This window comes from Myotis myotis, unplaced genomic scaffold (assembly GCF_014108235.1).
Source record: "Myotis myotis isolate mMyoMyo1 unplaced genomic scaffold, mMyoMyo1.p scaffold_m19_p_18, whole genome shotgun sequence".
Lineage (NCBI taxonomy): Eukaryota > Metazoa > Chordata > Mammalia > Chiroptera > Vespertilionidae > Myotis > Myotis myotis.
The window spans coordinates 29,949,509-29,975,455 of record NW_023416322.1 but is presented as its reverse complement, the minus strand read 5'-3'; the positions used below and the strand labels follow the sequence as shown (position 1 = coordinate 29,975,455).

Sequence of the window (25,947 nt, the reverse complement as noted above, 5' to 3'; positions counted from 1 at the left end):
ACGGAAGGGACTGGCACAGTGGACACTGGTAGTTCAATAGATGGATATTGAATGAATCAATATATGGACTCCACGGATCAAAAGTGAAGATTAAAAAGTGCCAGGCAGCCCAGCTGGTGTGGCCAGTGGTTGAGTGTCAACCTATGAACCAAGAGGTCATGGTTCAATTCCCAGTCAAGGCACATTGCCTGGGTTGCGGGTCCGATCTCCAGTGTGACATGTGCAGGAGGCAGCAGATCAGTGATTCTCTCTCATCATTGCTGTTTCTATCTCATTCTCCCTTCCCCTCCCCCTTTGAAATCAATTAAAAAAATTTTTTTAAGTGTCAGGCAGGGATGTGGTATTTTGGGGGTGCACCAAGGACATGGACCACATCTTTTTCACTTCTGAATCTTGATAGCTATTTAAAAAGGTGACCATCCTTTTAAAATATGTGAATAAATTCAAGATGACAAATAGTGAAGTTAAGCCATTTATTTATGGTTCCATCACAGCCCGTGGGATGACTTCTGCTCCGTGAGGGCAGGGCAGTGGTCCTCAGGGTTCAGTCACTGAAGAAAATGCCAGCAGCCAGGCTTAGGAGGGTGTGTTTGTATGTGAGACAATGAGGACACCAAATCCCGAGGTGTTTACTGCAATGCGTAGTCAAGGAGGGCGGGGTGGGGTGGGGTTCACCCAATCTGATCCTTCAAGGCTCTGGGGTGACTCACTTTTCCTGGGGCTCAGAGGGGGGGCTGGTATTTGTTTTCTGAGTTGGGTCGTGTTTCCCCTGGCCCTTGGCATCCCCCGAGTCCCCAGCCACTAGAGCCACATTCTTCAGGTAATTAATGTTGAAGCAGTTGGTCTGTTCATCCCCAGGATTCATTCTACAGCAGAGGGCAGGGTCTCGCCAGAAGTTACGTTGGGGACCACACAGGTCACTGATGAAAGATGTTTTCTGATGTATGGGAAGAAGAAAGCAGAGATGGTGAGGGAGGGGGTTGTGAAAGGTCAGGCATGGATACTTGGGTGCCCAAAGTTGCCCTTCCTTCAGCTTCTGCTGCTCTCTTCCTGGGTCCCAGAGAGAATGCAAGTCTCCCTTGCACAGCTAGACTTCCTGTGATGGACAGATGTGCATATCTGCAAAGGCTGGAGCTTCATAGGAATGTAGCAGTGGGGAGCAGGTCAGGTCAGGAAAGAGGACTTCTGGAACCAAGAAAAATCTCTCCCCCCTAGTCCTCATTATTTCTGTGGGCTGTTTTGAGGCCCTAAAAGTAGGGGTAGCCTCCAGGTCTGGCCATCTCCCTCCCCTCCCCTGCATTCCCTTGGAGACTGTGACTCCCTGCCCTCACACTCACCTCCTCCTCGGCACAGCAGGCTTGCTCTGGAAGGGGCAGGTCACAGCAGCGGTCAGTCAGGTTTCGGATGAGCCCAGGAATCTGTTTACTATGGTGGGAAAGGGGTAGGGGTCAGGGTCTTCAGGAAACCCCAGGCAATAAAAATGGTGCTTGGAGACCATGATTTTGATCTTGCCAAGAGTGCCCCAGAGGATGTCCCAAAAGGAGATTTTGGGGAAGGGAAGAGAGTTGGGAGGAATTGTACAAGACTTACTACTTGGAGATAACTCTTTGGTTTCCACAGAGATAGTCCATGAGGTTGGGGGTGACTCGGCTGAGGTCAATGGTCAAGAGATCCCGGTCATAGTTGGGGTAGGGTGCCTTTTGGGCAAAGCATTCATCGCGTTGAGGACTAGGAGGGTACCGGCAACAGGAGTGGTGGTGGGTCTTTATAGCCAGTTCTCGCTCACAGTATCCATCAAGGGAATCCTCCCACTGTTAGCCAGAAAGAGGGAAGTCAAAAGACTGGACACTTGGCCCCTTCTCTCCTCACCCGCCACTTCCCTTGTTGCCCACGCTATAAGGAGAGGGACTCCCAACCCCAGGTGCCAAAAGAGAAGGACAAAGAACCAGAGGGCAAGGAGGCAGCTGTGGATGTGTGAGGTTGGGGAGGTGGAAGGTGGAAGCACAGGTGAGGTTCGGAGCTGGCCACGGGAGATGAGCTGGACCGGTAGATGGAGGGGGTTGGGTGAGGCCAGAGCTGGATGGATGGACGGATGGCAGACAGGTACACGTGTGGGACCACGGGTGGACGAGGCCGGGAGTGCAGGATGAAGGCTCAAGACGAACAGACTCAGGTGACGAACACAACGGACGGGCGGACATTCACAAGCAGACGGACGGGCAAACGTGTTCACAGTGGGGAGGCACGTGGAGGAACGGACCAGCGGGATCAGAGGTCAGAGGTGGGCAGGCAGGCAGACGGGCTCTCTGGGGGGCTGGGACGCCCACTTACAGCCTTCCATGCACAGGTGTGGTTATTCCCCCGCCGGCAGCAGCGCTGGAGCTCCCCCTCCAGCCGGGTCAGAGCCTGCAGCTGCCTTTGGAGGCGGTCAGTTGGTGGGAGGTTGCGTGGCACCGAGCGGAAGCGTCTTGCGTGGCAGATGTTCTTGATATTGTCCAGTGTAGGCACCCCCGGGGGGAAAGGCAGCTCAAGGCCCATGGATATAACAGGCTGGGGGCTGGGCCCGGCCTGGAGCTGGTAGTGTGGCCGGGGAGCTTCCTCCTCGAAGCAGGAGAACCGAGCCTCCCCCTGCTGTTTGCAGCACCAGTGGGCTCGGGTCTTGACCGAAAACTCGGCCTCACAGTACTGGTTCATTGCGTTCTCCCACTAGAGAAGAAGGGCGGGTCAGCCTAGCAGCCCTCGTCCACATTCCTGTCTTCCTCCCAGGCTCCAGGAAAGGACTCTGGGCAGCGAGGTCGGAAAGCAGCAGAGACTGCCTCCGCTCTCCAACACAGGACCAAGGAGGTTTCTGCACACCCAGGCCTCGGCCTCCAGTCCTTAAAACACACACATACTGTCTGGGGCTTAAAGGACACCCTAGGACTACCCGCCCGATCCTTACCACAAGTTTTGCACAATCCATGCGCTTTGCATAGTAGTGGCAGCGGCAGCAGCGGGAATATCCAGTCTCCAGCATATTGAGGGTCTCACCCTGGCGACTAAGGTGGGAATAGCCAGACTGTGGCAGGTCCCAAGGGCCATACACCACGTGTTGACGAGTAGGAAGGCAGATCTGGTCTAGGTTGTCTGGAGAAGGCCGCCCAGGAGGGAAGCCATCCAGCCGTTGGCCCCAGCACCTTTGGGGTCGGCCCGGTTGGCAGTGCTGGCCTGGACTTTGCTGCGAGACGGGAGCTGGCTTTTCTAAAGTCGGGAAAACCAAGTGGGCAGGCGGATCGCGTGGAGGGGCAGAGAAAGGCTGAATGAGTTGGGAGGATTGGAAGAACTTGGGGTTGAGGAGAAAGGATTGAGAAGATATGGGGGAAGAGAAAGAAAGGAATTTGTGGCTCTTACCTTCAGACTGAGTAGCTGAAAGGAAAAGAGAACCAAGGCATGAAAGGCATGTCACCATTATTGTCCCCCTAAGTCAGGCCTGCTCCCTGCACTGCGTCTCAAGCTCAGGCTCCCTGAACCCCTCTGCAGGGTCCTGACACTAAAGCAGGGGGACAGACTAGAGCTATCACTCACCCTCTCCCTGCTTAGGTGGGTTGGTCCTCTCCTCCTGTGCTGGGAACGGTGGTGCGTCCACTGAGGTGGGAGAAGACGCGTAAGCAAAACTCACATTGGGAAGGCGCTCTCTAAAAGGGGGGTACCTGGCCAGTTCCTATTCATAGAGAGGGACTCAGTAGAGAAGCAAGTGAAAATAGTTTCTATTCTTATGCCAGTTGATCTCCTAACTTTATAAAATAGGTATTATTTCCCCAATGGGACAGATGAAGAAGCTAAGGCTTGGAGAGGTGACTTACCCACGTTTACACAGCTAGTCAGTGGCAGAGCCCCCAAAGCCAGGGGCAGGCCGAAGGGTAAAGAGAAGAGGGAGTCACTTACTTTCCTTCTGTTCAATAGGGCCCTGGGGAGGGGGCAGCTCTTCCTGGACAGGGACGGCTCTCCCGGGGCCAGTGGGATCCTCTGCCTGGCTTCCCAAGAGAGAGAGGGATCCTGAGGGGCAGGACACAAAGGACAAGGATCAGACTGATGCCAGCAAGAGGATAGTGGGCTGGAGGCGCAGAAATGGGCCAGCACTCACCACTCCTCACAAGGAGCTGGGGAGAGAACAGCTGCTCCTCTTGGTCAAAGGAGGAAAAGGGCTGCACTGCAAAAGGGGAATGTGTGAGGAGCCCACTCCTTCGAGCCAGGTGAGGAGACAGGGCAAGGCCTGCTCTCCCCTCCCTCCCTGAAGACGGGGGTGGGGGGTGGGGGGGCAGGAAGCCAGACTCGATACCCAGAGGGGGGAGGGGTGGACTTACCTTCACTCTGTCCCGCAAAGTCAGGGTCATGCAGAGAGATGTCAGGGTGATCCCTGGGGCGGGCTCGTGTCAGGGGTGGGGAAGGGGGTGCTGCATAGCCAACTAGAGGCGAGAAGGGAGACAGTCAGTGCCTACAGCTCCTACTTGACCCCTAATCCCATGCCCCTCCCCCAAACTCTTACCTTCTTGAAGGTACTCTGGCCCCAACTCCCTCTGACTTGAAGGTTTGAAGCCTGGAGTGAGGAAGGGTGAGTCAGGGTGGTTTTGAGAGGCCCTTCCTGGCTCTGAGCACAGGAAAGAGGACGAGGACACCAGCAGCCCCTCCTTACTGCTCCTGCCCCATGTCCGCTAATCCATCCCCCAAACACTCCTGGGGTGCGTCACTGGGCTCTGAGCAAGCCCGGGATACTCTGACAGCCTCACCCCCATCAGACGCACAGCCTAGGGTCTCCCAAGCCTGGGCCTGAGAGAAGGGGACGGATGGGGCCGGGGAGGGAGGCCCTCCTCTCCTGTCAGGGTCACTCCCTCGGGACTTCGGGGCAGCCCTCCTGCAGCCGCTCTGCTGTGGTGCTCCCCTCGTCTTCAGAGGGAAAGGACCCTCCTGTTCCAGGGCCTTCTGACCAGACGCCTACCCAGAAGTCTAAGCTTCCTTCACCCTTAGCTACGCCCAGGTCCTCCTCAGCTTAGGTGTCGATTGAGGAGGGGGCACTGCGATGATGACTCGGGACTGAGGCTGAGCGCCCTCAGCCACAGGGAAAGGAACCGCCTGGCTGACCTGCACTCACGAAGCCTAGGACCCAGGAGGGGCAGCGAGAGGGGCCTTTGCAGACAGACGAGAGCTGTGCTGCTCCCCACAGCTTCCCTCGGGAGCGGGAGCGTTTGTCCAGCATCCACGCGGGGCAGGTGTGTGTGCTCGAGGGCAGCTGTGTCCAGTCCCCTGGGCACGGGCACCCTTTCAACTCTTCTCCCAACCAGGCAGGGAGGTAGTCCAGACTCTAGGTCAGCAAATTGGTTTCGAGCCGCCTGGGGGCCCTCCTTCCACTTTCCACTGCCTAATTGGTCCCACATACACCTCCCTCAGGCACAGGCCTCCCTCAGCGAGTCCACCTCCCCACCCTCGCCCCAGGTGGCCTTTGACTCCAAGTTTGGGTTCCTTGGCAGCAATCACTAGGCACAATCTCGAGCAGCAGCAGCCTCTAGCAGCCCCTCCTGTGCTCTGAGCCCTCCCTGGTTCAGGGCTTCGGTCCCAGGCCCACCTTGGGCCTGCTTGACAGCAGGAGCAATCGGAGAATCAACCTGCTGGCGATGAGCCACCTGGGATGGCTGGACTCAGGCCCAGGCCCACGCTGGCCAGGACCCCTTCCCAAGGGCTCACTCCAACCCCAACTCACCTCCTTCAGAGGCCATAGAAGTAACAGCCAAACAGGCCAAGACCAAGGCTGCTCCGAACATGGTGCCCATCCTGGGGCAAGGACTGGCCAGTGGCCACTCAGGAAGTGTCTCCTCAGGTAGATCTGGAGCAGAGGCCGGGCTGCTGGGAACCCGCTCCTCTGGTTGCTGCTCCCGCGGTCAGGCCGGCCCCTTCCTTTTATATGGTGATGTGGGCACAGCTCCCGCCCTCCTCAGCTTCCTGCGTGACTCAGGCCCAGCTGCTCCCCCTCCGGCAGCCACTCCTCCCAAACTCACCCTGAGGCATCCTGAGGATTGAGAAGAATGGGGGTAATGAGAGGGGAACATTTTTATGACCCCAAGATGTTTGAACATTTATTTGGTGCCTCAGTTTCTCTGTTTGCAGGTGAAGGGAACTGACAACCTGCTGAATTGGGGTTGGGGACACGGGCACTAAGGAGTTGAGTGGGAACAGGACACCTACCCTAGGGGCTCCCTAACCAGTGAGAGGCCTGGGCTGCCCTTTTTATTAATTTTTTTCTTTTATTGATTTGAGAGAGGGAGGGAAGTATTGTTTAGTTCCACTTGTCTATGCATTCATTGGTTGATTTTTGTTGCTGTTAATCCTCACCCGAGGACATTTTTCCATTGCTTTTTTTAGAGTGGAAGGGAGAGGGACAGAGAGAAACATCGATGTGAGAGAGAACATGGATTGGTTGCCTCCTGCATGAGCCCCGACCAGGGCCGGGGAACCTGCGACCAAGGTACGTGCCCTTGACTGGAATTGAACCCAGGAACCCTTCAGTCTCAGGGTTGGCGCTCTATCCACTGAGTCACACCAGCTAGGACTCATCCATTGATTCTTGTTATGTGTCCTGACCAGGGATTGAACCTGCAACCTTGGTGCATCAGGATAACACTCTAACCAACTGAGCTAACTGGCCAGAGCCTGGTTGTCCCTTAATTTGGGAAACATCCATATGGGAAACATCAATTGGTTGCCGCCTGCGTGCACCCCAACCAGGGATCGAACCTGCAACCTGGGTATGTGCCCTGACCAGGAATCCAACCCACCGCCTTTCGGTGCCCAGGATGATGCTCCAACCAGCAGAGCACCTGGCCAGGCGGGGCGGTCCCTCTTCGCTCTCCCCATCACCCTGGGACAAGAGAGGGAGGCGAAGTCAAAATCCTTTTATCCCCCATCAGGAGTCAGAGATGACCACACAACCTTAGAGCTTTAGGTTTATTATGCTGTTTCGCTCTCCTCACATGCAAGCAGCTGTGGCTTCCTCCACAACAAATCTCTTTCCAAAGAGATTCAGGCCTCCACACAAGTTCTAAAGGGTCTGGGACTCCAGACTGTCCGTTAGGTTGGCCCCTCCTGTGTTTGGAGAGGCTGGTGGCTCCTGCAGGTCTGTCACATGACTATGCAAACGCTCAGAAAATTTCCTCGGCATTTGGGACCCTGGTGTTCTGCAGCTCCAGCAGCCGCCCCACAGCCTCTGTCAAGTCCCGTTCTCCGAGCCGACGATTGTCTCGCGTCCGAACATTCACTGTTCTGTTGCTCTGCTCTTTCTGGCCAACCACTGCAAGTAGAGGGGGGTGGGTATCTCAGGGCAGATGTAACCCACCTGGGGTGTCTCCCTTTGCTATGCAGAAACTGAAGAGATCTAACCTAAATCTTTAGAAAGGGTGAGAACAAAGCCCAGATGTGGTACGGGACCGATATTTTACTGGTTCTTGCCCTTCAGCTCCCTGCTTGTGCTGAGGAGATAAGAAGCTATTTCCGGTCAGGAGCCCAGAGGTCAGAGATAGTGGGGTCAGCCAGAGCAAGACAAAGATCAGCTGACCCAGAGGAAGTGTGTGTGCACCTGTGTGTGTGAATACGAGAGAAAGGGGAAGTGGCAGTGGTGGAAGGCTCGGCGAGTCCACGGGGCTGTGGGCAGCTTGCTCCAAGCGCTGGCAGCACGAGTGGGTGTGCAGAACTAGAGAATCAGGTTATCTGGCTGAGGACTGTCTGCTCCTGGCTTTTATTGGAAAATGAAAAAAGGAACAGGCAGAGCTATACTCGTCTCCATAAGGCCTTTCTCCTCATCCAGGAGGGCTGACTCCATCTAGGTCTAGAATAAACAAAGCTAACTAATTAAGGCCTTATTAACCCTTCCTGTCCCTTTCTCTCTGGCACACCCTTGGTGAATTAACCTAACAGACAGCGATGAAGGGTCAGAAGAACACTGTTCTGTGGGTTAGAGGTAGCTGTCGGGGTGAAGAAAACTATGGTCCAAATGGCTTAGGCATCCTGAATCCTGGCTCCTGTCCAGCTCAGGAACTGAACCCCAATTAAGCCAAATATGCAGATGACCAAACTTAATAAAAATGAGGACAGTGTACAGGGCGGGTGCTTGAGCTGTCACTCACCAAACTGAAAATTGTAGTTGGCGAGCTGGGCCCCGCGGACTCTCCGGCTGAGGGTCTGCCTGGAGTCAGCGTCCAGGTCTCCGACCAGCCCCGCCGCCTGCAGGCTCTGCTGTACCTGGGCAGAGGATTGGTGATAGGAACTTAATTTAATGGAAGGTTGAGGAGTAGAACAGTCTGATACCAAAGCCCCATCTGTTCCCCCTTCCTCTGCCTCAAGGCTCTCGGGGTCTCACAGACACCCCTCCTCACTGTCTCCACACGGAGGCCCTGCCCTCGCCCCGCGGCTTCTGCCTGCCTCCTGCTGGAGCCCAGCCTGCAGATTCCCTGGCCTGCCTGCTTCTGGCTACACTCTACCCAACCAGCTGCTTGATGCGGGGACAGCCCATAGCCTTACTTCTCTCTAGAAAGCAAAGGAAAAGCAACATTTATCCAACCCCTTTTTGTGCTCTGTTGTCAGCCTTTCATGTAAGCTGATTTAATTGTCACACATCTCCACCAGGAGGGACCAGTTTGTTTCTCAGGTATGGAATTCCCAGCACACAGGCCAGCAGCCATCTGAGCCCAGCCTTGTGGTTCCAAGTGCTTGCGCCTCTCCCACCCCAGGTGGTCTCTTCCTAGGCGTTTGCTCAGGTTCCTATTAGTCTTGCTTCAGCCCTGTCCTGGCCCCCAACTCCTCACCTCCCTGGCATAGTCCTCCTGCTCGGTCCCCACTGGGATGACCATCACCTGGAATGGGGACAGCCACAGTGGCCTGGTTGGGCGAGAAGAAGAGAACAAATGACTCATTCTGGCTCTGACCATGAGGGTGGCTGCAGCGAGCAGACTGGAGCAGGAAACAGAAGCTGGAGCCTGAAGGGGCAGGGTCTGGGGCATGCACTGTCATGCCTGACTCAGAACAGAAGTCTGGAGTCGGGGGTCTCACCATCTCCCCCCACAGCTCTCCGCCAGCACTCCCAGCATCCTTTCCACAGAACCCAGAACTGCTCGGTGAATGAGGACTGGACGCTCCAGGGCCCCGGCTCGCCTAGAGGGAAAAAGGAAAGTGGATGGAATGGAGGAAGTAGCACAAATTGTGCAATCAAGATCACCTGCCAGTTCTTATAGACATATTCAGGCTCAGCAGGGGAGGGTGTGGAGGATTGGTTACTTTCAGGGCCAAAGGGAGAAGGGGAAGCTGTTCTCCAGTGATCCCATGGGCAGCCGCGGGAAAAGGGAACTTGTCCGGACAAGGCTCTGTACCCTTTGTACTGGAGGTCAAATCTCAGGGGCAGCTGGAAGTCAAGCTGGATTGTCCCGCACTGATGGGGCCGACCCAGGGCATCGTGGAGGTGCACGTCAATCTGAAGGAGAGAGGGGAGGCCTGCGAGAAACCAGAGCCAGTGCCACCCCCTTTCCACCTACCTATGCCCCAGGCTGCTCTGAGAGACTGTCGCCCAGCTGTGCCAGATTCTGCTTGGCTCAGCGGGGACTCCGGCAGGGACTCAGTGGTGTTATATTAGGGGACACCCACATCCACATGACTGACCCGTCCACTCCCTGGCCTCTCAATTCCTCGAGCGCCTCATCTCAGAGACCTTCACCCACACTGTGGCTACAGCCTTGTCCTGTCCTTGCCCAGAATGGCTGCACCTCTGGAACGGTCCACCCTGCTCTGATACGTCTCTTGGTTTTCTAGCTTTGACAATTACTCCTGCTAATAGCTCTTCAATGTCTAGGTTCCTTAATGCTTCTTTTTCTTCCAGTTCACAGGCCCCTCCCGCCTTTGATTCTTCCCTAGGCAGTTGTACCCACTCTCCCAGGTTCCCGACGTCATTGTTCCTCTATCACATCCACATGGCAAACTCCCCTGGTGGCACCCTCCCCTCCCACCTCCTTGGCTCTTAACAGAACGGCTCAGCGCTACCCAACATGGCGCACACCACACAGATGCAAAACGACTGACGCCATCCACGTCCCTGTTTCAACCTCAGCTGGACCCTTGCTGCTGCCCCCAAGTCTGTGGCTGCTTTGACCAGCTGTGTCCTGTTCTCCTCAAGGATTGTCAAGCTTTCCCTTCTCTCTTCAGTGTTCACCTCCCTCACTGAAAACGCCTCTCCCCCATTCCCATCTCACCAAATGACCTTTTCCCCTATTTCATGGAAAATTCAGACAATATCTTGAGATGGGAAATGTTTCAAATCCTATGACCACACCTATGAACTTCCTGCACCTACCCCAGCCTTTCTGTAGGCCCCAAAGAATGGCAAAGGTTGTTCCTTTGGTGGAGGACTCTCAAAGCCACATTCAGTAGAACTTCCCTCACTGAAACCCCTTCCACAACTTCAACTCCTCCCTGACCCCAACAGGCACCCTCTCATTACAGCATTTAAACATTCTCAAGTCTCGCCCTTCATAAACATTTTGACTACTCAGGCCCTTAGTAATTCTCTTTTGCCTGTGTAACAGCCAAAGTTCTTGAAAGAGTTAGGTTCATTCATTCCCTCCCTTCCTCCACCCTCACTCTCCACTTTACCAAAAATGGGCCTGCAAAACCTAACAGCCTTGAGCTACGCCTTCGCTCTGGTCTTTCTAGAAACCCAGCTCTGCTCTTTTCTGTGCCAGACAGCGTCCTCAAGGGGCAGGCGCAGTGCAATTCAGATGACCAATCCACTGGGCCCAGCAATGTGGCTTCTCGCTTGCTCACAGCTCACTGCTCTGCCTCTTCTTGGGCTGCATGAAGCAGCAAGCTTTTACCAATGTGCTTTGCTGGCAAGTGCTTTTACCAGAGCTGCACCAAAGGTTACCGCACTTGCAGCTGAGCAGAACATTCCTGGCCCGAGCTTGTTAGAGAAGCTGCCACTACCTGTTGTATCCACTCATCTCTGTCAATCCTAGCCTGTTATGATGAGAATTTTCTTGTCTGTGACTCTCCCTGCTTCATGCTGCCACATATACAAAAAGGTTCTACATGCAAAGGGTCACATAACTTGCCTCTGTGGGGGTCAAGCCTCGGTAAACTAAGCACCAACCAACAGGACGTTCTGAAATTCACTGCTCGTTACAAAATACAGGGTGGGGGACAAGCGGCTCACAGTTGTTTGTAAGGAACATAAAACCCACTTTTGCCCACACGGTATACTATAGATTTCTTATTCTTCGATATTCCTCTTGAAGAAACCATATTGTTGGACCTTGTTTAATGAATTCAGGATTATTGTTGAATTCATTAATAATGAAACCTGTTTGCCCACTGTTTGTGAGAAGACACATCCAGAGCACTGCCTTTATGAGCAGATTTGCACCAACAGTTGTGTATTTTAACATGTAGCTAAGTTATATATAAGTTAACATTATTAGCAGCTGGTACTTTTGCTAGGGGTTGTTAATTTCAGGTGTGAAACTGGCCTCACGTCAATTTTCATAACGTATCTTAATGGAAAAATAACATTTTCCTGGCATGTTAAATCAAGCCTCTAAAAAAGTTTCCAAGAAAATTTTACTGTCCTGGGTTGTTAATGGTTAAGGGAGTTTGAATGGTTAAGGGAGTTTGAATTTTGTGATAAATGTATCATTTTTTTTAGATCCTGCTGTGCCTTTATCATGAAGTACATTTATTTGTCTTATAAAAATAGCTCTAGCCCTAACCGGTTTGGCTCAGTGGATAGAGCGTCGGCCTGCAGACTGAAAGGTCCCAGGTTCGATTCCGGTCAAGGGCATGTACCTTGGTTTCGGGCACATCCCCAGTAGGGGGTGTGCAGGAAGCAGCTGATCTATGTTTCTCTCTCATCGATGCTTCTAACTCTATCCCTCTCCCTTCCTCTCTGTAAAAAAATCAACAAAATATATTTTAAAAAAATAGCTCTAAAATTTGCTACAACCTAATTGGTAACCTGAGTTTATATCTAGCATGAATTCATTATGGTACTATTAACATATATGAATTCAGTATGTTTTGAGGCAGTATTCTTTGCCATTCATGAATTTTTTATTTTAAGTTATTTTTTATTGATTTCAGAGAGGGTGAGGGAGAGATAGAAACATCAATAATGAGAATCATTGATCGGCTGTCTTCTGCACACCCCACACTGGGGATCCAGCCTGCAACCTGTTATGTGCCCTGACCTAGAATCGAACCATTACCTCCTAGTTCATAGGTCTACACTCAACCACTGAGCACACTGGCCTGGCTATACAGTTTTTAAAATCTTTATTACTTGCATGATTGGAAATGTTTAAAACATTGCAAAAAATTTTATAATGTAGTGGTTTTAATAACCAATTTTTTTCTGTCTGCATGTAATTCTGATTTCTCAAATACATTCACTGGTAACAACCAACCAACCAACAAAAACTAACAGCCTTTTCACTAAACACAGCAGATAAACTTTTCAGTTCTCTCCCCTCCTCCCTGATTCTTTCACTTCTTCCAACTGGCCACGTGAGTCAGTTCCCACCCTCCCCCAGCCTTGCCTCCACTCTCCCTCCTGAAACACCTCTTTACTTGGCCAACAATCATGTTTCGCATTAGAAAGAGTCCTGCAGGAAGCCTTTCCGACCCTCCTGAATAGCAAGCTCCCTTAGCGCCTGCCACCCACAGTCCTCACAGACAGTAAGTCCCATGGGGGTAGGGACTGCATCACTCCTCTTTATACACAAGTTTAAAAAATTCCCTTTTATCTATTAAACACTTAATAAAACAAAAAATGAAACTCTATCAAAGTCCCCAGCTTACCTTAGGCCCATAGAAGGCACCATCTCCAGGGTGGAGGTCCCAGGGTTCTCCAAACCCTTCCAGGGCCTGTTGAAGGACCTTTAGAGGGAGTGAAACAAGAGGACCATGAGCAACACATCCCTCCAACCCCGCAACGAGCGCCTCCACACACGCCTCTCCTGAGGACCCTGACTCCCAACTGTCCCCCTTCCATCGGAGAGGGGTTCACCCACCCGATCCCCTACCACCTGCTCACCTGCTCAGCCTGGTCCCAGAGGCAGGGCTCTCCCAGGAAGCCAGCCGGCCGGGTGGACAGTGCCAGGCGGAAGGAGAAGCCCAGGACAGCATAGACGGAGCGGAGGAAACCCAGGCAGCCCCGGATCTCTGCTTCCAGCTGGGGAGGAAGTCGGAGGGAGGGTGTGAGCTAGACAGAGCTCTGGGGTGAGGGTGGTTTGGGGCAAACAGAGGGCAAAAACATAGAGGAAAGTTGGGGATAGCACGTAGCCGAACTGTAATATCTAAAGAGGGCAACTGAGGTCAGGAATGTTGGTGGCTCATGGGGGAAGGGCGGAGGTTAGAAATGCCTGATGGAGCAGGGGAGCCACCTGGTCCGGTGCACAGAAGATGTGAGCATCATCCTGCTGGAAGCACCGCAGCCGGGTCAGTCCTCCCAGGCTGCCCGAGGCCTCGGCCCTGTGAAGGGCACCAAAGTCTGCCAGTCGCAGGGGCAGCTCTCGCCAGGATCGGGGCCGGTGGGCGAACATCAGGCTGAGATTGGGGTGGGAAGGGGTCAGTGCCACAGGGAGAACTAGCTCCCGAACTCTCCTCTGCCCAGTGGGTGTGCTTCCTCTCCCCGCACCATCGGCTAAGGACCCCTCCGGCCTGCCGTGGCCTGAGTCCTGCCAATCCCCATCATCACAGTCGGAGCCCTGTGTGACTCAAAGGGATTTTCTCAGTAACAACAGACATCATTTACTGTGCGCCTGTGCTGTGACAGGCGCTGAGTTGGGAAAAAAACCTTGGGCAGCAACTCCAAACCCTTGATGTTACCATAAGGACACTGAGGCTTAGAGTGGTACAATGATCTTCCCAAATTCACATGGTCAGCTAGAGGCAGATTCAAGACTCCAATCAGGTGCCCAGTACTCTTCCCAGATGCTTCCTGTCACTTAATATTTAGCAGCCTGGGTGCCTGGCCTCAGCCCTGGAGGACCCAGGCCTCTGGCTCCAGCTCACCAGTGTGCAGGGCAGTTCATGGGCTTGAGGGCGAGCGTGTCTGTGGGATGGCTGGTAGAGTGGTCACTCTGGGAGCTGGTGGGCCTGTCAGAGCCTGGGGACTGCAGGGCAAACATGTCTTCCTGATAATGCTCCCAGTGTCCCGACAGTTCCCAGAGTTTCGTAGAAAACAGTATGGGTGTTTTTACTTCTGAGAAACCACGGCGGGTGTACTCGGCCTGGAAAGGAGGGGGCAGACATGGAAGGTCAAAGTGACTGGGGGAGGGAAAGGGAGGGGGCAGCTGTGTGATTCTCCTGGGCCCTCAGTCATGCTGATCACAACCTACTAAATACCATATTAACTCTCTATGTTCCCCAATGTAGACCACACATTTCTAGTATCTCAATAAAAATCACCAGCACTTTACAATATTTATGTTTATGCTTCTAATCCCCCTTTTAACACTTGACTTCTTCTAGGCCCCCAGCCCCTCCCTGGTCTTCCTCCCTGGCTGGGTCCCCCTTACCCTGATGAAAGACACCAGGGCATTGTGCACCCTCGTCCCCCGGGGCAGGAAGAAGCAGCTCCCGGGACTCAGCTCATGGAAGAAGAAGAGCTCCTGTTCCTGGTCGGGAATGGCAGTGTCACCTCACGGGGGAAGCAGGGGCTTTGGCACCAGAGGAAACAGGGATGGAGCCGCTCAGTCTGCTGGATTCTGAGTCTGCTCCCAGCGTCACAATCACGTTCCTTCACCTTGTCCCAACCCTTCCCATCAGCCCCCCTCCCCCCTCCCCAATCCCTGCACCTTCCCGATGCGCCGGTGGTCCCGTGACTCTGCCTCCTTCCTCCATTCTTCCCAGGCCCTCAGCTCCTCTGCTGTGGGGAAGGAAACCCCAGACACCCTCTGCAGCGTCTCGGGGGCCCCTGAGGCCTTCCATAAGGATGACGAGTTCTGCGGGGGGCACAGGCAGTCCATGCGAAGATGAGGCTGAAGCCACCCGACCTCTCTGGCAAACCTCAGTGTGAGCTTCACAGTTATGCACCACTTTCCCACCAACACCACAGGCTGGTCCTTCAGACAGCGCAGGTGATGCTCATAGCCTTCAAAGGGCCAGGTTCTTGATTTCTACATACGTCCCACTCAGGCCTAACATTATCCTGAGCAATCTCACTGCTGCCTGCCAGCACCCCTGGCCTTCGTTCCTCCCCTTCTAATCAATGATTGCTCAGGAGGTTAACCTGAGGATCTGGTCAAGTGTCATCCACCCACCCCCTTACCAACCTCCCACACTCTTCCCTATCTCTGGCCCGTGAGATCACCTGCCTCTGCTTGCCCTTTCCGTGAACAGTACTAATAAGAAACAGCCTGCACTTTATAGCACTTTTAACTTTCCCTCAAACACTTCCTCCTGCATTCGTTGGTTCTGGCTCTGGGTGTGGGTTTACTGGCAGAATTAACCGTCTCTTCTTTCAATAGATGGGAAAATAGGTAAGGAGATGTACCCAGGCCACACACGTCCTTAATGGCAGGGCCAGGGTTTCAGTCCGGCGCTTTTTGTTCTACCTAGCTGCCTCTCCCCTCGCCCTCTGCTCCCATTCTAATAACTCACCTTGCCCAGAAACAGTGTTTTCATAAAAGACACGCCCTTGACTTAGAGTATTCTCCCCGTGCCTGTCGAACAGTATTCCCCACCTTCTCTACCCACAGGAGCCGGCCGTGTAAGACCTTGTCCAGCCTGTCCACGCCCTCCCACCCCGTCTCCCTTAGCGTTGATGTCCAATTATGGAAACTGAGTTGGTTCCTGTGTCCAGTATCTGCCATCAGACTCCGTTTCTAGAAGGCAGGGACTAAGTGTCTTTCTCCCTCTGGACTCCCTGCTCACTGTCAGAGCATGGATGGGGCTGAGAGAACTATCTTCGCATCCCCCCGCTACTCCAGTGAAAACGGGAATTTCCGCCTAGCCCTGTCCCCACAACTGACCGTGAGCAGCTTCAGTCCTCCAATCTGTCCAGTATGCCGAAGGTGGGGGCCCCGGCAAAGATCCACCAACATGCCACACCTGGGAGGAAGAGGGGCCATTAGTGGTCTCCAAATTCCCGAGTTTTTAGTTTTCTCCCTCTCCTGGCCTTTAGCTGACGGAAAGAGGAAGTAAAGAAACGTGTTCCACAGAGAGAGCAACGGGGATAAAAATCAATTCCCAGTCCCCTTTCTTTTTCCGGAGCAACAGATTAGCTTCTGTCTCCTTTCCCGTAGCCCCTCTGGCCTTGTCAGTGCCGCCCCACCTCCCCATTTCTCCGTCTTGACCACTCTCACCCATAAACTGTTGCTGTCGGACCCGTCACTTTCTCCTCAATCAGGCGGAGCTTAAAAGGGTTATCCTGGAAGAAGGGATGAGTGAAGACAAGCTTTGATCCCATCACCTCTGGGACTGATGAGGGAGAGCCACCTCGTCCCGCAGGCCTCTGGTCTCCTCCTAAAACTGTGTGTTTCCAACCCACCTTGAAGAGCTGGCGAAGCTGATCCCGGGAAGCCTCTAGCCTCCGGAAGGGCTGAGCAGCAGCTGCAAGTTTTTGGCAAATTCGCTCCAAAACAGGCAGCTCTGAGCCCCGGATAGTCCTGGGAAGATGAGAACTGGTTGGTTTGCACCCTCTAAGAAGCATCACCTGGGTGGCATACCTGTTGGCTAGGGGGTGAAATCCTGCCCTCCAGAAACATCTAGAATTATTTGCTCTAACAGGAAATCAGGTACAAATTTTATAGCTGGAGCAAATGCTCTATGTATGAAATTAAAAGTTGAGTGCAGCCCGAACTGGCTTGGCTCAGTCAGCCTGTAGACTGAAGGGTCCCGGGTTCGATTCCCAGGCACATGCCCGAATTGCAGGTTCCATCCCCAGTAGGGGGGCATGCAGGAGGCAGCCAATCAATGATTTTCTCTCATCATTAACATTTCTCTCCCTCTTCCTCCCTCTCTAAAATCAATAAAAATATATATATTTTTAAAAGTTGAGTGCAGCCGAAACCGGTTTGGCTCAGTGGATAGAGCGTCGGCCTGCAGACTGAAAGGTCCCAGGTTCGATTCCGGTCAAGGGCATGTACCTGGGTTGTGGGCACATCCCCAGTAGGAGATGTGCAGGAGGCAGCTGATCGGTGTTTCTCTCTCATCGATGTTTCTGACTCTCTGTCTCTCTCCCTTCCTCTCTGTAAAAAATCAATAAAATATATTAAAAAAAAAAAAAAGTTGAGTGCAGGCAATCTGGATGGACAAAATTAAAGCAATAGTAATGGAGAATGAAATAAAAGTTGAAGAACTCCTAAAGGCTAGAGAAGATGTTTCAAGCAGAATTAGAAGAGAAAGAACATGGACTAATGGAGAAGGTGGTACCAAAAGAACGTACCAGGCCTGGAGGCCTTCCCCCAGCTTGCTCCTCCAAATTGAACATGCCCTAGACCCCAGAAAAGGGCCTCAGAAACCACTCCAATAACAGGGTACAACCTTTCAGTTATAAGATGAATAAGGTCTGAGGAGCTAATGCATAGCATGGTGACTATAGTTGATAATTTTGATAATTCTGTATTGTATAGTTGAAATTTGCTATTTGCTAACAGACCTTAAGTGTTCTCACAATAAAAAAGGGGAGGTTGTGCCCTAGCTCGTTTAGCTCAGTGGAAAGAGCGTCGGCCTATGGATTGAAGAGTCCCAGGTTCGATTCTGATCAAGGGCACATGCCTGGGTTGCAGGCTTGATCTCCAGTAGGGGGTGTGCAGAAGGCAGCCAATCAATGATGTTTCCCTCATCACTGATGTTTCTATCTCTCTTTCCCTCTCCCTTCCTCTCTGAAATCAATAAAGATATATATTTAAAAAAAAAAAAAAAAAAAAAGGTGAGGTTGTCCCAGCTGGTTGCTCAGTGGTTAGAGCGTCAAAGGGGCTCAGGTTCGATTCCTGGTCCCAGGCACGTACCTGAATTACAGGGTTGCTCCCCATCTCCAGTGAGAATGTGTGCAGGAGGCAACCAGTCCATGTCTCTCTCACATTTATGTTTCTCTCTCCCACTCCTCATGAAAAGCAATGGAAAAAATATCCTCAGGTGAGGATTAACAAAAAAACAACACAAAAAATGCGAGGTGATGGGTTAGTTAACTAGATTGTGGGAATCCTTTCACAATGTATACGAATATCAAATGATCACACTACACACTTTAAAAATACTACAATTTTGTCAATTATACCTCAAAAACACCTGGGGGAAAAGGTGAAGTCTCATAAAAGAAACCATCATTCTCCCCCTTCCTTGCACTGCTCACCGTTCCTTTCCCAGGAAGAAATCATGGTAGAAGCCACACTCTGTGCTGGGTCCTCGGCAGAGGACAGCACCTAGGAGTTGTTCAGCCGCTGCCCCCAGGACATGGGCGCTGGAATGCCAGAACACCTGGGTTCACAGGAAAGAAGTTCATGAGTCCTAACCTTCTCCCTTACCCCCTCGCTCTGGATCCTCTCCTCCAAGAAGCTGGTGTGAAACCAGTATGGCTCTTCTAGGAATAACTGTCAATAACCCAGAGGTGGTGACCATTACATAGTGACAAGGAAAAAAAATAGAAAAGAAAGCAGAGGTCAGTAGGATCGGTGCACAGAAGAGCATACCCCCTACCCCACTCCTCAGGGCTGCTGGTCAGAGGAAGCCGGGCCGCTTCCTTTGCTCTCCTGTAACATCTCACAGGGCTTCAGAGTGAACTACTCCGGCAAGACTGCCTCTTAAAGGCTCCGCTCAGTCTTTGGGTCCTTTTTCTTGCCCCCTAGCCCAGGAGTCCAGTGTGATGCAACCACTGCTTTCGGATTTGGTCATTTGTAAATAAATGACATGAGAACTCAATTTTTCTGCATCCTAATACATGAGGTCCACATTACCTAAGCTGACAGGAAGAGGACAAAGTGGGGACGAGGCGTGGTTGTTATGCTCAGTTGTGGAAGCCACGTTAAAATTAAATATTTGCTACAGATCACTTATACTGGGCATCTCAATATCCTCCTGTTTTCAGCTTATTACTTCTCCCTTTCACTAACACAAATGATGTCTGCTTGTGAGAGACCTAGGCTGAGTAAAAACTTTCATCATACGTTTCCAGCTTAGCTAGGAACAGTTAAGATAAGCCATCTGCGGTAAGTCTCCCTCCCAAGTGAAAATGGAAAAACTCAGGCAAAAGAAATGTTAGAAACACCCACTTAAATATCTCAGTTTAGCAGCCACTGTATTTGTGACGAAGAAGACACTTACTGCTTTCCCCTCTGCAGAATCAAACGTCAGAAATCTGAGGTCAGAATCTGTCTCCAAGGGCCGCTCCAGATCATAAGGCTCCCCGTTCACTTGGGCGGCCACTGCGGTATTTGCCAGGGTTGCACTTCAACAACGGGGACGGGGTGGAGATGAAGAAAATGAGAGGGTTACAATCCACATGGAAAAAGAGGGACTCAACTTGCAAAGGGGGACTGTGTTACCAGAGCAATAGAACCTACTGTTTCTCCTCCCTCCTCCCTCCTCCCCCGAGGACAACAGAGCAAGGACAGAGGCTCTGAAACTAACACGTAAAAAACCGCACCGGAGGTTAAAGCACCTTGATGGCGTGGAACAGAGAAAGCAGCGTTTTCTCTCCGCTCGGGTGCAGCGGACGCAGAGGGGGAGAGCGATACTGGCAGGTAGAGACGGGGCCTGGTACCTGATCTGCTGGGCCAGCTGGTAAGGGGTTGTGTTCCATGCCACCGCCTCCACTCTCCGTCCTCCGGGGAGCGCGACCCTAATAGTCCGGGGTTCCTTCTGCGCCAAGCCTGCTAACCTCTTCACCTGCGCAGCCCAGAGCGCCTCAAAAAGGCCAAGCCGTTCTACCAAGCAGGCTGGCGGCGCCGGCACAGCTGCCTGGAGGGACAGACGTTAGGAGGCAACACCGTCCCGCCCCGTCAGTTACTCCTGGGACTGGGGGTGGTGGGAGATGAGGGCACTGAAGTGGCCGGGTCCTAATCTCTAGTCTTTAAAGCAGTGGTTCTCAGCCTTGGCTGCACATTAGAATCCCCTGGGAATCTTTTTAAAATCCTGATTTCTGGGCCTCATCCTCCGGAAATTCTGTTTCGTTGTTACTCATGTTGTGGCCCCACCCCATAACAAAGAAACAGAATTTCCGGAGGATGGGGCCCAGAAATCAGGATTTTAAAAGATTTCCAGGTGATTCTAATGTGCAGCCAAGGCTGAGAACCACTGCTTTAAAAGGAATGGATGCTCCAGGGCCCTACGTTAGGAGTCCTGGCTCCGCCGGCGGTTGACCCTGGGAAAAAGCGCTTCAAACGGCGGCCGCAGTGGCTCAGCGGTTGGGCATCACCTATGAACCGGGAGGTCATGGTTCAACTCCCGGTCAGGGCACATGCCCGATTGTGGGCTCCATCCCCATTGTGGGGCGTCCAGGAGGCAGCCAATCAATGATGCTCTCTCATCATTGATGTTTCTATCCCTCTTTTCTCTCCCTTCCTCTCTGAAATCAATAAAAACATATTAATTTTAAAAAAAGGCCAGAGTAGCCGGTTCGGGACTCAGGGCGGGAGCAGGGGGGTCAGGCTGGGTTGAGAACCTACACCTTGGGCTTTGGGGGGTTCGGAACTTTGGGGTACCTCAAGCGCCGTGTGTAGCCCGCAGGCTTGTAACCCTGGGAGCCGGAGCCGCCGCCACCTCTGGTACAGCCCCATGTTCCTCCGGTGCTTACATCCTCAACCAAATGATCCCCTTCTCCCTCAGGGGATTCCTCATTGGCCCCTGGCCCAACAATACCCATGCCTATTGGTTACTACAGCTGCCACTCTAGCCTGGGACCACCCCCAGGAAATGAGAAGAGGTACGTCCACCCCACACAGCAACAGCAGCGATGTGGGTGGTTCCGGCCAATCGGAAGACTTACACGGTTACACCGGCAATCCGATGCCTGCAGTTTCAGCCCAAAGTAGCAATAAGAGGTCCTGAGGGTTTGAGGACACGAGCAAGAAAACTCTGGAGTGAGAGTGGGAGAAAAACGGACCAGAAAGGGTAGTCAGTAACTTCCAATTAACCACGTATGTATTTTTACATAGTCTTTACTAGCAAATAGGAAACACTTAGGAGCATAGATTTGAAACCAAACGGACCTACTGTAAATCCTGAATCTGCCTGCCATTCACTATGTAATTCTGGTTAAATTATTTATTTTTCTATGCTTCAGTTTGCTCATCTATGAGATGGGAATAATAGTGTTGCTCCCAATTGTTGACGTTTATTTTATGTGAATCATCTAATATAATGCATGGTATAAGGCAGGGGTCCTCAAACTACGGCCCGCGGGCCACATGCAAATACAAATATTGTATTTGTTCCCGTTTTGTTTTTTTACTTCAAAATAAGATATGTGCAATATGCATAGGAATTTGTTCATAGTTTTTTCTTAAACTATAGTCCGGCCCTCCAACGGTCTGAGGGACAGTGAACTGGCCCCCTGTTTAAAAAGTTTGAGGACCCCTGGTATAAGGTAATGGGCAACAGTACGGACAAACCACTAGAATAAATTAATATAACAGCTTTAAGAGCTGGAGCAGCCCTGGCCGGTTTGGCTCACTGGATAGAGCGTCGGCCTGGGGACTGAAGGGTCCCGGGTTCAATTCCGGTCAAGGGCATGTGCCTTGGTTGCGGGCACATCCCCAGTGGGGGGGGGGGGTGCAGGAGGCAGCTGGTCGATGCTTCTCTCTCGTCGATGTTTCTGACTCTCTGTCCCTCTCCCTTCCTCTCTGTAAAAAATCAATTTTATATATATATGCATAAATTTTAAAAAAAAGAGCCGGAGCAGAGCATCTGCAGAGAGCACTTCTTGGAGTCCCTTCAGACTCATGGGGCTTAAGAGGGACCTAGGAGACCTCTAAATCTTATAGATGAGAAATTTACTAGTAAAATCAGAGAAGGTAAGTGATTTAAAGTCAAACAGTTTAAGTGCTAATTCTGGATTTAATCCAAGTCCTGTGCTTTTCACCACTGGCAATAGTGTTTACTTCAGAAAGAGGTGCCTGACCCAGAATCTTGGCTCTCTGCTTCCTACGCAAGACCTTTGCCTCTCATCCCCATTCTGGCTTTCAACTTCCTTTATCCTTCTTCTCTCTTTCCATACTATATCTAGGATACAGGACTAGGCATATTTATTTTCTTGCACAGTAAAAACAAAATCTCAGTCAGATTTTAGTCAAGTGAGAGGGAACGTGGACTTGGAGCCAGCTGTGAGGTTCTCAGTGATTCCCATTGGTGCCCTCACCTGGGGGTGGGGGTGGTTAGAGTTGGTGCTCAAGTTTCCAGTGGTGATGGAATCAAGGACTCAGGAGGAAGAGCTGTCAGAAAAGAGCTGTTTAATCTAGGTTTCCGGAGGCCAGAGGTTCTGTCTGGGAAAGACAGCAGTTGATCTGAGTCACAGGCACCATTCTAGATCTTGGCTCCATCTTCTTACATGTTAGACACCCTGAAATACAAAAAGAAATAAGACTGTGGAAAAGGGATATCACGTGTGTGTGTGTCTGGGAAAAGGTAAGTGAGGATTTATAAGTGGCATTCACAAAGTGTGAAAAAGAGGCAGAATTCTTTCCATAGCTCTGCACCAAAAAGGACAGGAGTGTTACATTGCAGGTGCTCAATAAATTATTGAATTAAGAATGTACCAATCATTGTATTGAGCTGAAACTCCAAAGGGTACATATACTGACACACATTTTTTAATCATTCTACCTTGTCCTTTCTGTGTGTGGAGAATAGAGAGATGATGGAATAAGTAAGTTCCATTATTATGGCAGCTTCCTATACTCATCCCTCAAACATTTACTGGCTACTCACTACGTGCAAAGCACTGAGCTGTGTGTGGGATGCTGATCAATCAACAACTACATCATCGCCTATGTAACCAGTGCTGCAATGAAGGAATTTCAAGTTATTCAATTTCTCCTTCTGTCGCAAGCAAGCCAGCAAAAGCAAGCTAGCTAAGGCCAATTCGTTCATCGCCGGTTCTGCTACCATTTCTGAACTATGCCTACTCTGTCTCAGCCTCAGGGAATTTTAACCAGTTAGCCTGCCTGGGAAGCATCCCTAAAAGTGCTCTTATTTCCATACAGAGTATCACTGAACACCTCCTATGTGCCGAGTGCTTGTCTTCACTATCTTAATTCCTAGAAAAAACCCTGACAAGTAGTAGCTCTTCTTATGCTCCCTTTATAACATGGAAAATTACCCTCAGAGAAGTCCCAATCTCTGAATCCAAAGCCTATATACTATGCCATGCTCTGCTGCCTCTTAGACACCAGAAGAGTTGAGTCGGAATGCATCATGTTTGGTAGCACGGCTCCGCTTGCTCTCCAGGTACACTACTTGGAGCGTTTGGGGCCCAAAAGGCTTTCATATATAGGTTGGAGAGAGGAGTCCAATAAAAAGCCAAGAAATTTTTTTCTAGCAGACTAAAGATAAGGAAAAAGAAGTGTTCAAGAAATAATGCCAGATTTCACAGAAGTCTAGGGAAAAGGGAATCCTCAGTTAAGGGTATCCTAGACCCTTAATCAAGTTTTGGGAGATTCTCAGTTTTACTTCACTTTTAAAATAGACATCTTAAAGTGAGCTAAAGCGTTGAGGTGGTATTGTTGTTATAATCTTATATCTAAGAATGCTCTCCACTGAAGGTAAAGAACATTTCCCACTTATCATCAGATGAACACATACTTCCAAATCTATCTTAGCTCTTAGAAGCAAAAATTCCCTGCATCAAAGAGACAAAAAAGATATTGGAGGTAAAAAAGATAAATTTAAGAAGATAAAATATATAAAGGTTTATATCATTGCCACCAAATGCTTTTGAGGCTCACCCAATTAGCCAAGTGTCTAAAGGTACAGCAGGTGGTATGGGGAGTTTTGGTTTATTAAAAAGCTTTTTCCCTTAGTGATAAAGATCTAGGATGGGGCCAAGCTTTTTACTGTAACATTGCTTTAAGATGCCATGAAGAGAGAAAAAGTTCAACCAAATTTGCTGAGTAAATAAAGGGGGGAAAGCTTCCTATTAAGAGCATGGAAATAAGTTGAACTTGGCTTTGAAAACAAAGCCTTGGGTGCACCTAAATTCTCTAGTTCCCTTCCCCAAGACATCTCCTGAGTCTATAGAAGAGAAACAAGGAAACAGCCACTTCTACCCGCCGCCTCTTAAACGACCCTTCAAAGGAAAAACAGAGAAGTCTCCCAAACACAGGAACCAGTGCAGGGATGTCAACTGAGGTTCGATGCTGACGTAAAAAACAAAGGAAAGATCAAAGTACTCCAAAAGAAGGTCCTAGACACATCTACAGAAGGCAATTAAGGTCCACTCCCCAGTAACCAAGATTTCGAATCCATCCTTTACTAGTCTCTGTTGCCTTTGGCAATGCCTGGCTGCCTAGGAGATATGGGGCCTGAACTGTCTTGTGTAGGTGCAAAGAATTCCTAGCCAGGGGAGGGCAAAACTGAGGCACAGGGTGCCACCCATCTCCTGTCTCTCCATGCATTTCAACTGCGTTACCCCAAGAAAAATGTAAGAGGTCTCAAGTCCTCATCTCTTTTCCACAAATTACGCAGCAAAGTAATTCTCAAAAGTAAGGGGAGCCCTTGCCCTAACTGGTTTGGCTCAGTGGGTAGAGCATCGGCCTGTGGACTTAAGGGTCCCAGGTTCAAATCCGGTCAAGGGCACGTATTTCAGTTGTGGGTTTGATCCCCCAGTGGGGGCCGTGCAGGAGGCAGCCAATCAATGATGTTCCTCTCTCATTGATGTTTCTATCTATTCCTCTCTAAAAAGTCAATAAAAACATATTAAAATAAAAGGGGGGAGGGAGCCCTTGCCAGGTGCACCAAAAGATTTGGGGTTTGATTTCTGGTCAGGGCACATACCTAGGTTGTGGGTTCAATCCCTGGTCAGGGCGGGTATGGGAGGCAACCAATCTGTCTCTCACATCAATGTTTCTCTCTCTATCTTTCCCTCAAATCAATAAACATCCGTTGGTGAGGCTTAAAAAACACATAAGGAAGTAATAAGAAAAATCAGGACGTTCTGGAACATTGAATTTGCTACAAACCCCAACAGATCCAGGGTGGACTGGTTTAGCCAACACCCCTTTGAGTCAAACACAAAAAGCTGGGGCCTGGATTTGTCCTCTCTGTTGGCACTGCTCACCAGCCCTTCCACCCACATCTGTATTCGCCACTTTTGACTCTGGCCACAGTGAGCACAAAGGGCAAGGAAAAAATAAAGGAACCACAGGTAACGGCAGCGTCAATTTCTACATAGATCTCAGCCTTATCCCCTTCCTCTCAAACGCATAAACATAGGAGGTTCCTCCTGTTCTCCCCCAGCAGTCAGAATTTGATGGTTTACACTGCACTTGACTTGCTCTTTTAACCTGACGCATGGAGTTTTTTCTTCTACGTGGGGGGAGAACAGGATGTTTACTGAGGAGCCCGTCTCACTCACGCCCCTTTAGCAGCTTTGTCTAGGCAGCCGCAGTGAGTTATTACTCAGCAATTGTGAGCAGCAGCTGACCGGACTTGTCTATACAGTTACTCATAAACAAGTATGAGAAACACCCCAGTACCCTAAATCCATTCGGATGGTGTTTGTGTTACTGTATCTACATACATGGGGGAGTAACTCACCCCTCCTATACCAGACTGGCCTAAAAACAATTTTGGGGGAAGGATCCATATCCAGCATGCCCAGAAAAGCCAATGAGAAAGTCTAAAAGCTGTTGCTTCCATGAGGGTGGAGACAAGAATCAGGTGGGCAGTCAAGGTCCTGAGGGGACAAGGAAGAAAGGGTGAGCCAGATTCCAGTGGCAGGCAGTC

General features: G+C 51.0%; 2 protein-coding genes and 1 pseudogene across 18 annotated transcripts; 1 reads left to right on the top strand and 2 right to left on the bottom strand.

Annotated features, from left to right (window-relative positions):
* Window positions 1–459: 459 nt before the first annotated feature.
* On the bottom strand, window positions 460–5,935 carry ECM1 (extracellular matrix protein 1). Of its 10 annotated transcripts, XM_036343731.1 has the most exons (12): window positions 5,735–5,935; window positions 4,526–4,576; window positions 4,344–4,445; window positions 4,124–4,189; window positions 3,925–4,035; window positions 3,565–3,624; window positions 3,391–3,405; window positions 2,942–3,240; window positions 2,332–2,706; window positions 1,591–1,811; window positions 1,338–1,425; window positions 460–937 (listed from the first exon to the last, which is right to left on the bottom strand). In XM_036343731.1, exons 1-12 carry the CDS (start codon window positions 5,802–5,804, stop codon window positions 707–709), a joined length of 1,689 nt encoding a protein of 562 aa, XP_036199624.1. In that variant the 5' UTR covers window positions 5,805–5,935; the 3' UTR covers window positions 460–706. The 10 variants fall into 10 exon arrangements, with proteins under 10 accessions (XP_036199624.1, XP_036199627.1, XP_036199634.1 ...); XM_036343734.1 differs by lacking the exon at window positions 4,124–4,189; XM_036343741.1 differs by lacking the exon at window positions 2,332–2,706 and having other exon boundaries at window positions 5,735–5,934.
* Window positions 5,936–6,963: 1,028 nt separating this feature from the next.
* Window positions 6,964–20,953, bottom strand: TARS2 (threonyl-tRNA synthetase 2, mitochondrial). Of its 8 annotated transcripts, none has more exons than XM_036343726.1 (18): window positions 20,709–20,948; window positions 19,667–19,965; window positions 19,330–19,453; window positions 18,362–18,486; window positions 16,556–16,673; window positions 16,371–16,435; window positions 16,038–16,116; window positions 14,862–15,008; window positions 14,583–14,681; window positions 14,077–14,294; window positions 13,446–13,608; window positions 13,097–13,234; window positions 12,862–12,939; window positions 9,390–9,490; window positions 9,073–9,174; window positions 8,877–8,901; window positions 8,151–8,265; window positions 6,964–7,318 (listed from the first exon to the last, which is right to left on the bottom strand). In XM_036343726.1, exons 1-18 carry the CDS (start codon window positions 20,781–20,783, stop codon window positions 7,170–7,172), a joined length of 2,220 nt encoding a protein of 739 aa, XP_036199619.1. In that variant the 5' UTR covers window positions 20,784–20,948; the 3' UTR covers window positions 6,964–7,169. The 8 variants fall into 8 exon arrangements, 6 of the variants coding, with proteins under 6 accessions (XP_036199619.1, XP_036199618.1, XP_036199620.1 ...); XM_036343725.1 differs by having other exon boundaries at window positions 8,829–8,901; window positions 20,709–20,945; XM_036343727.1 differs by having other exon boundaries at window positions 8,829–8,901; window positions 19,769–19,965; window positions 20,709–20,939.
* Window positions 9,169–12,188, top strand: LOC118673189 (annotated as a pseudogene).
* Window positions 20,954–25,947: the final 4,994 nt, after the last annotated feature.

Coding starts and splice junctions, on each gene's coding strand:
- TARS2 (XM_036343725.1), bottom strand. CDS start 20,783: ATGGGGCTGTACCAGAGGTGGCGGCGGCTCCGGCTCCCAGGGTTACAA. Junction 18,487..19,329: donor ATTCTGCAGAGGGGAAAGCA/GTAAGTGTCTTC, acceptor CTGTGAACCCAG/GTGTTCTGGCATTCCAGCGC. Junction 13,609..14,076: donor ATGAACTGCCCTGCACACTG/GTGAGCTGGAGC, acceptor CCCCAATCTCAG/CCTGATGTTCGCCCACCGGC.
- ECM1 (XM_036343731.1), bottom strand. CDS start 5,804: ATGGGCACCATGTTCGGAGCAGCCTTGGTCTTGGCCTGTTTGGCTGTT. Junction 4,577..5,734: donor TTCTATGGCCTCTGAAGGAG/GTGAGTTGGGGT, acceptor TCCTCACTCCAG/GCTTCAAACCTTCAAGTCAG. Junction 3,625..3,924: donor CCCTATTGAACAGAAGGAAA/GTAAGTGACTCC, acceptor CTCCCACCTCAG/TGGACGCACCACCGTTCCCA.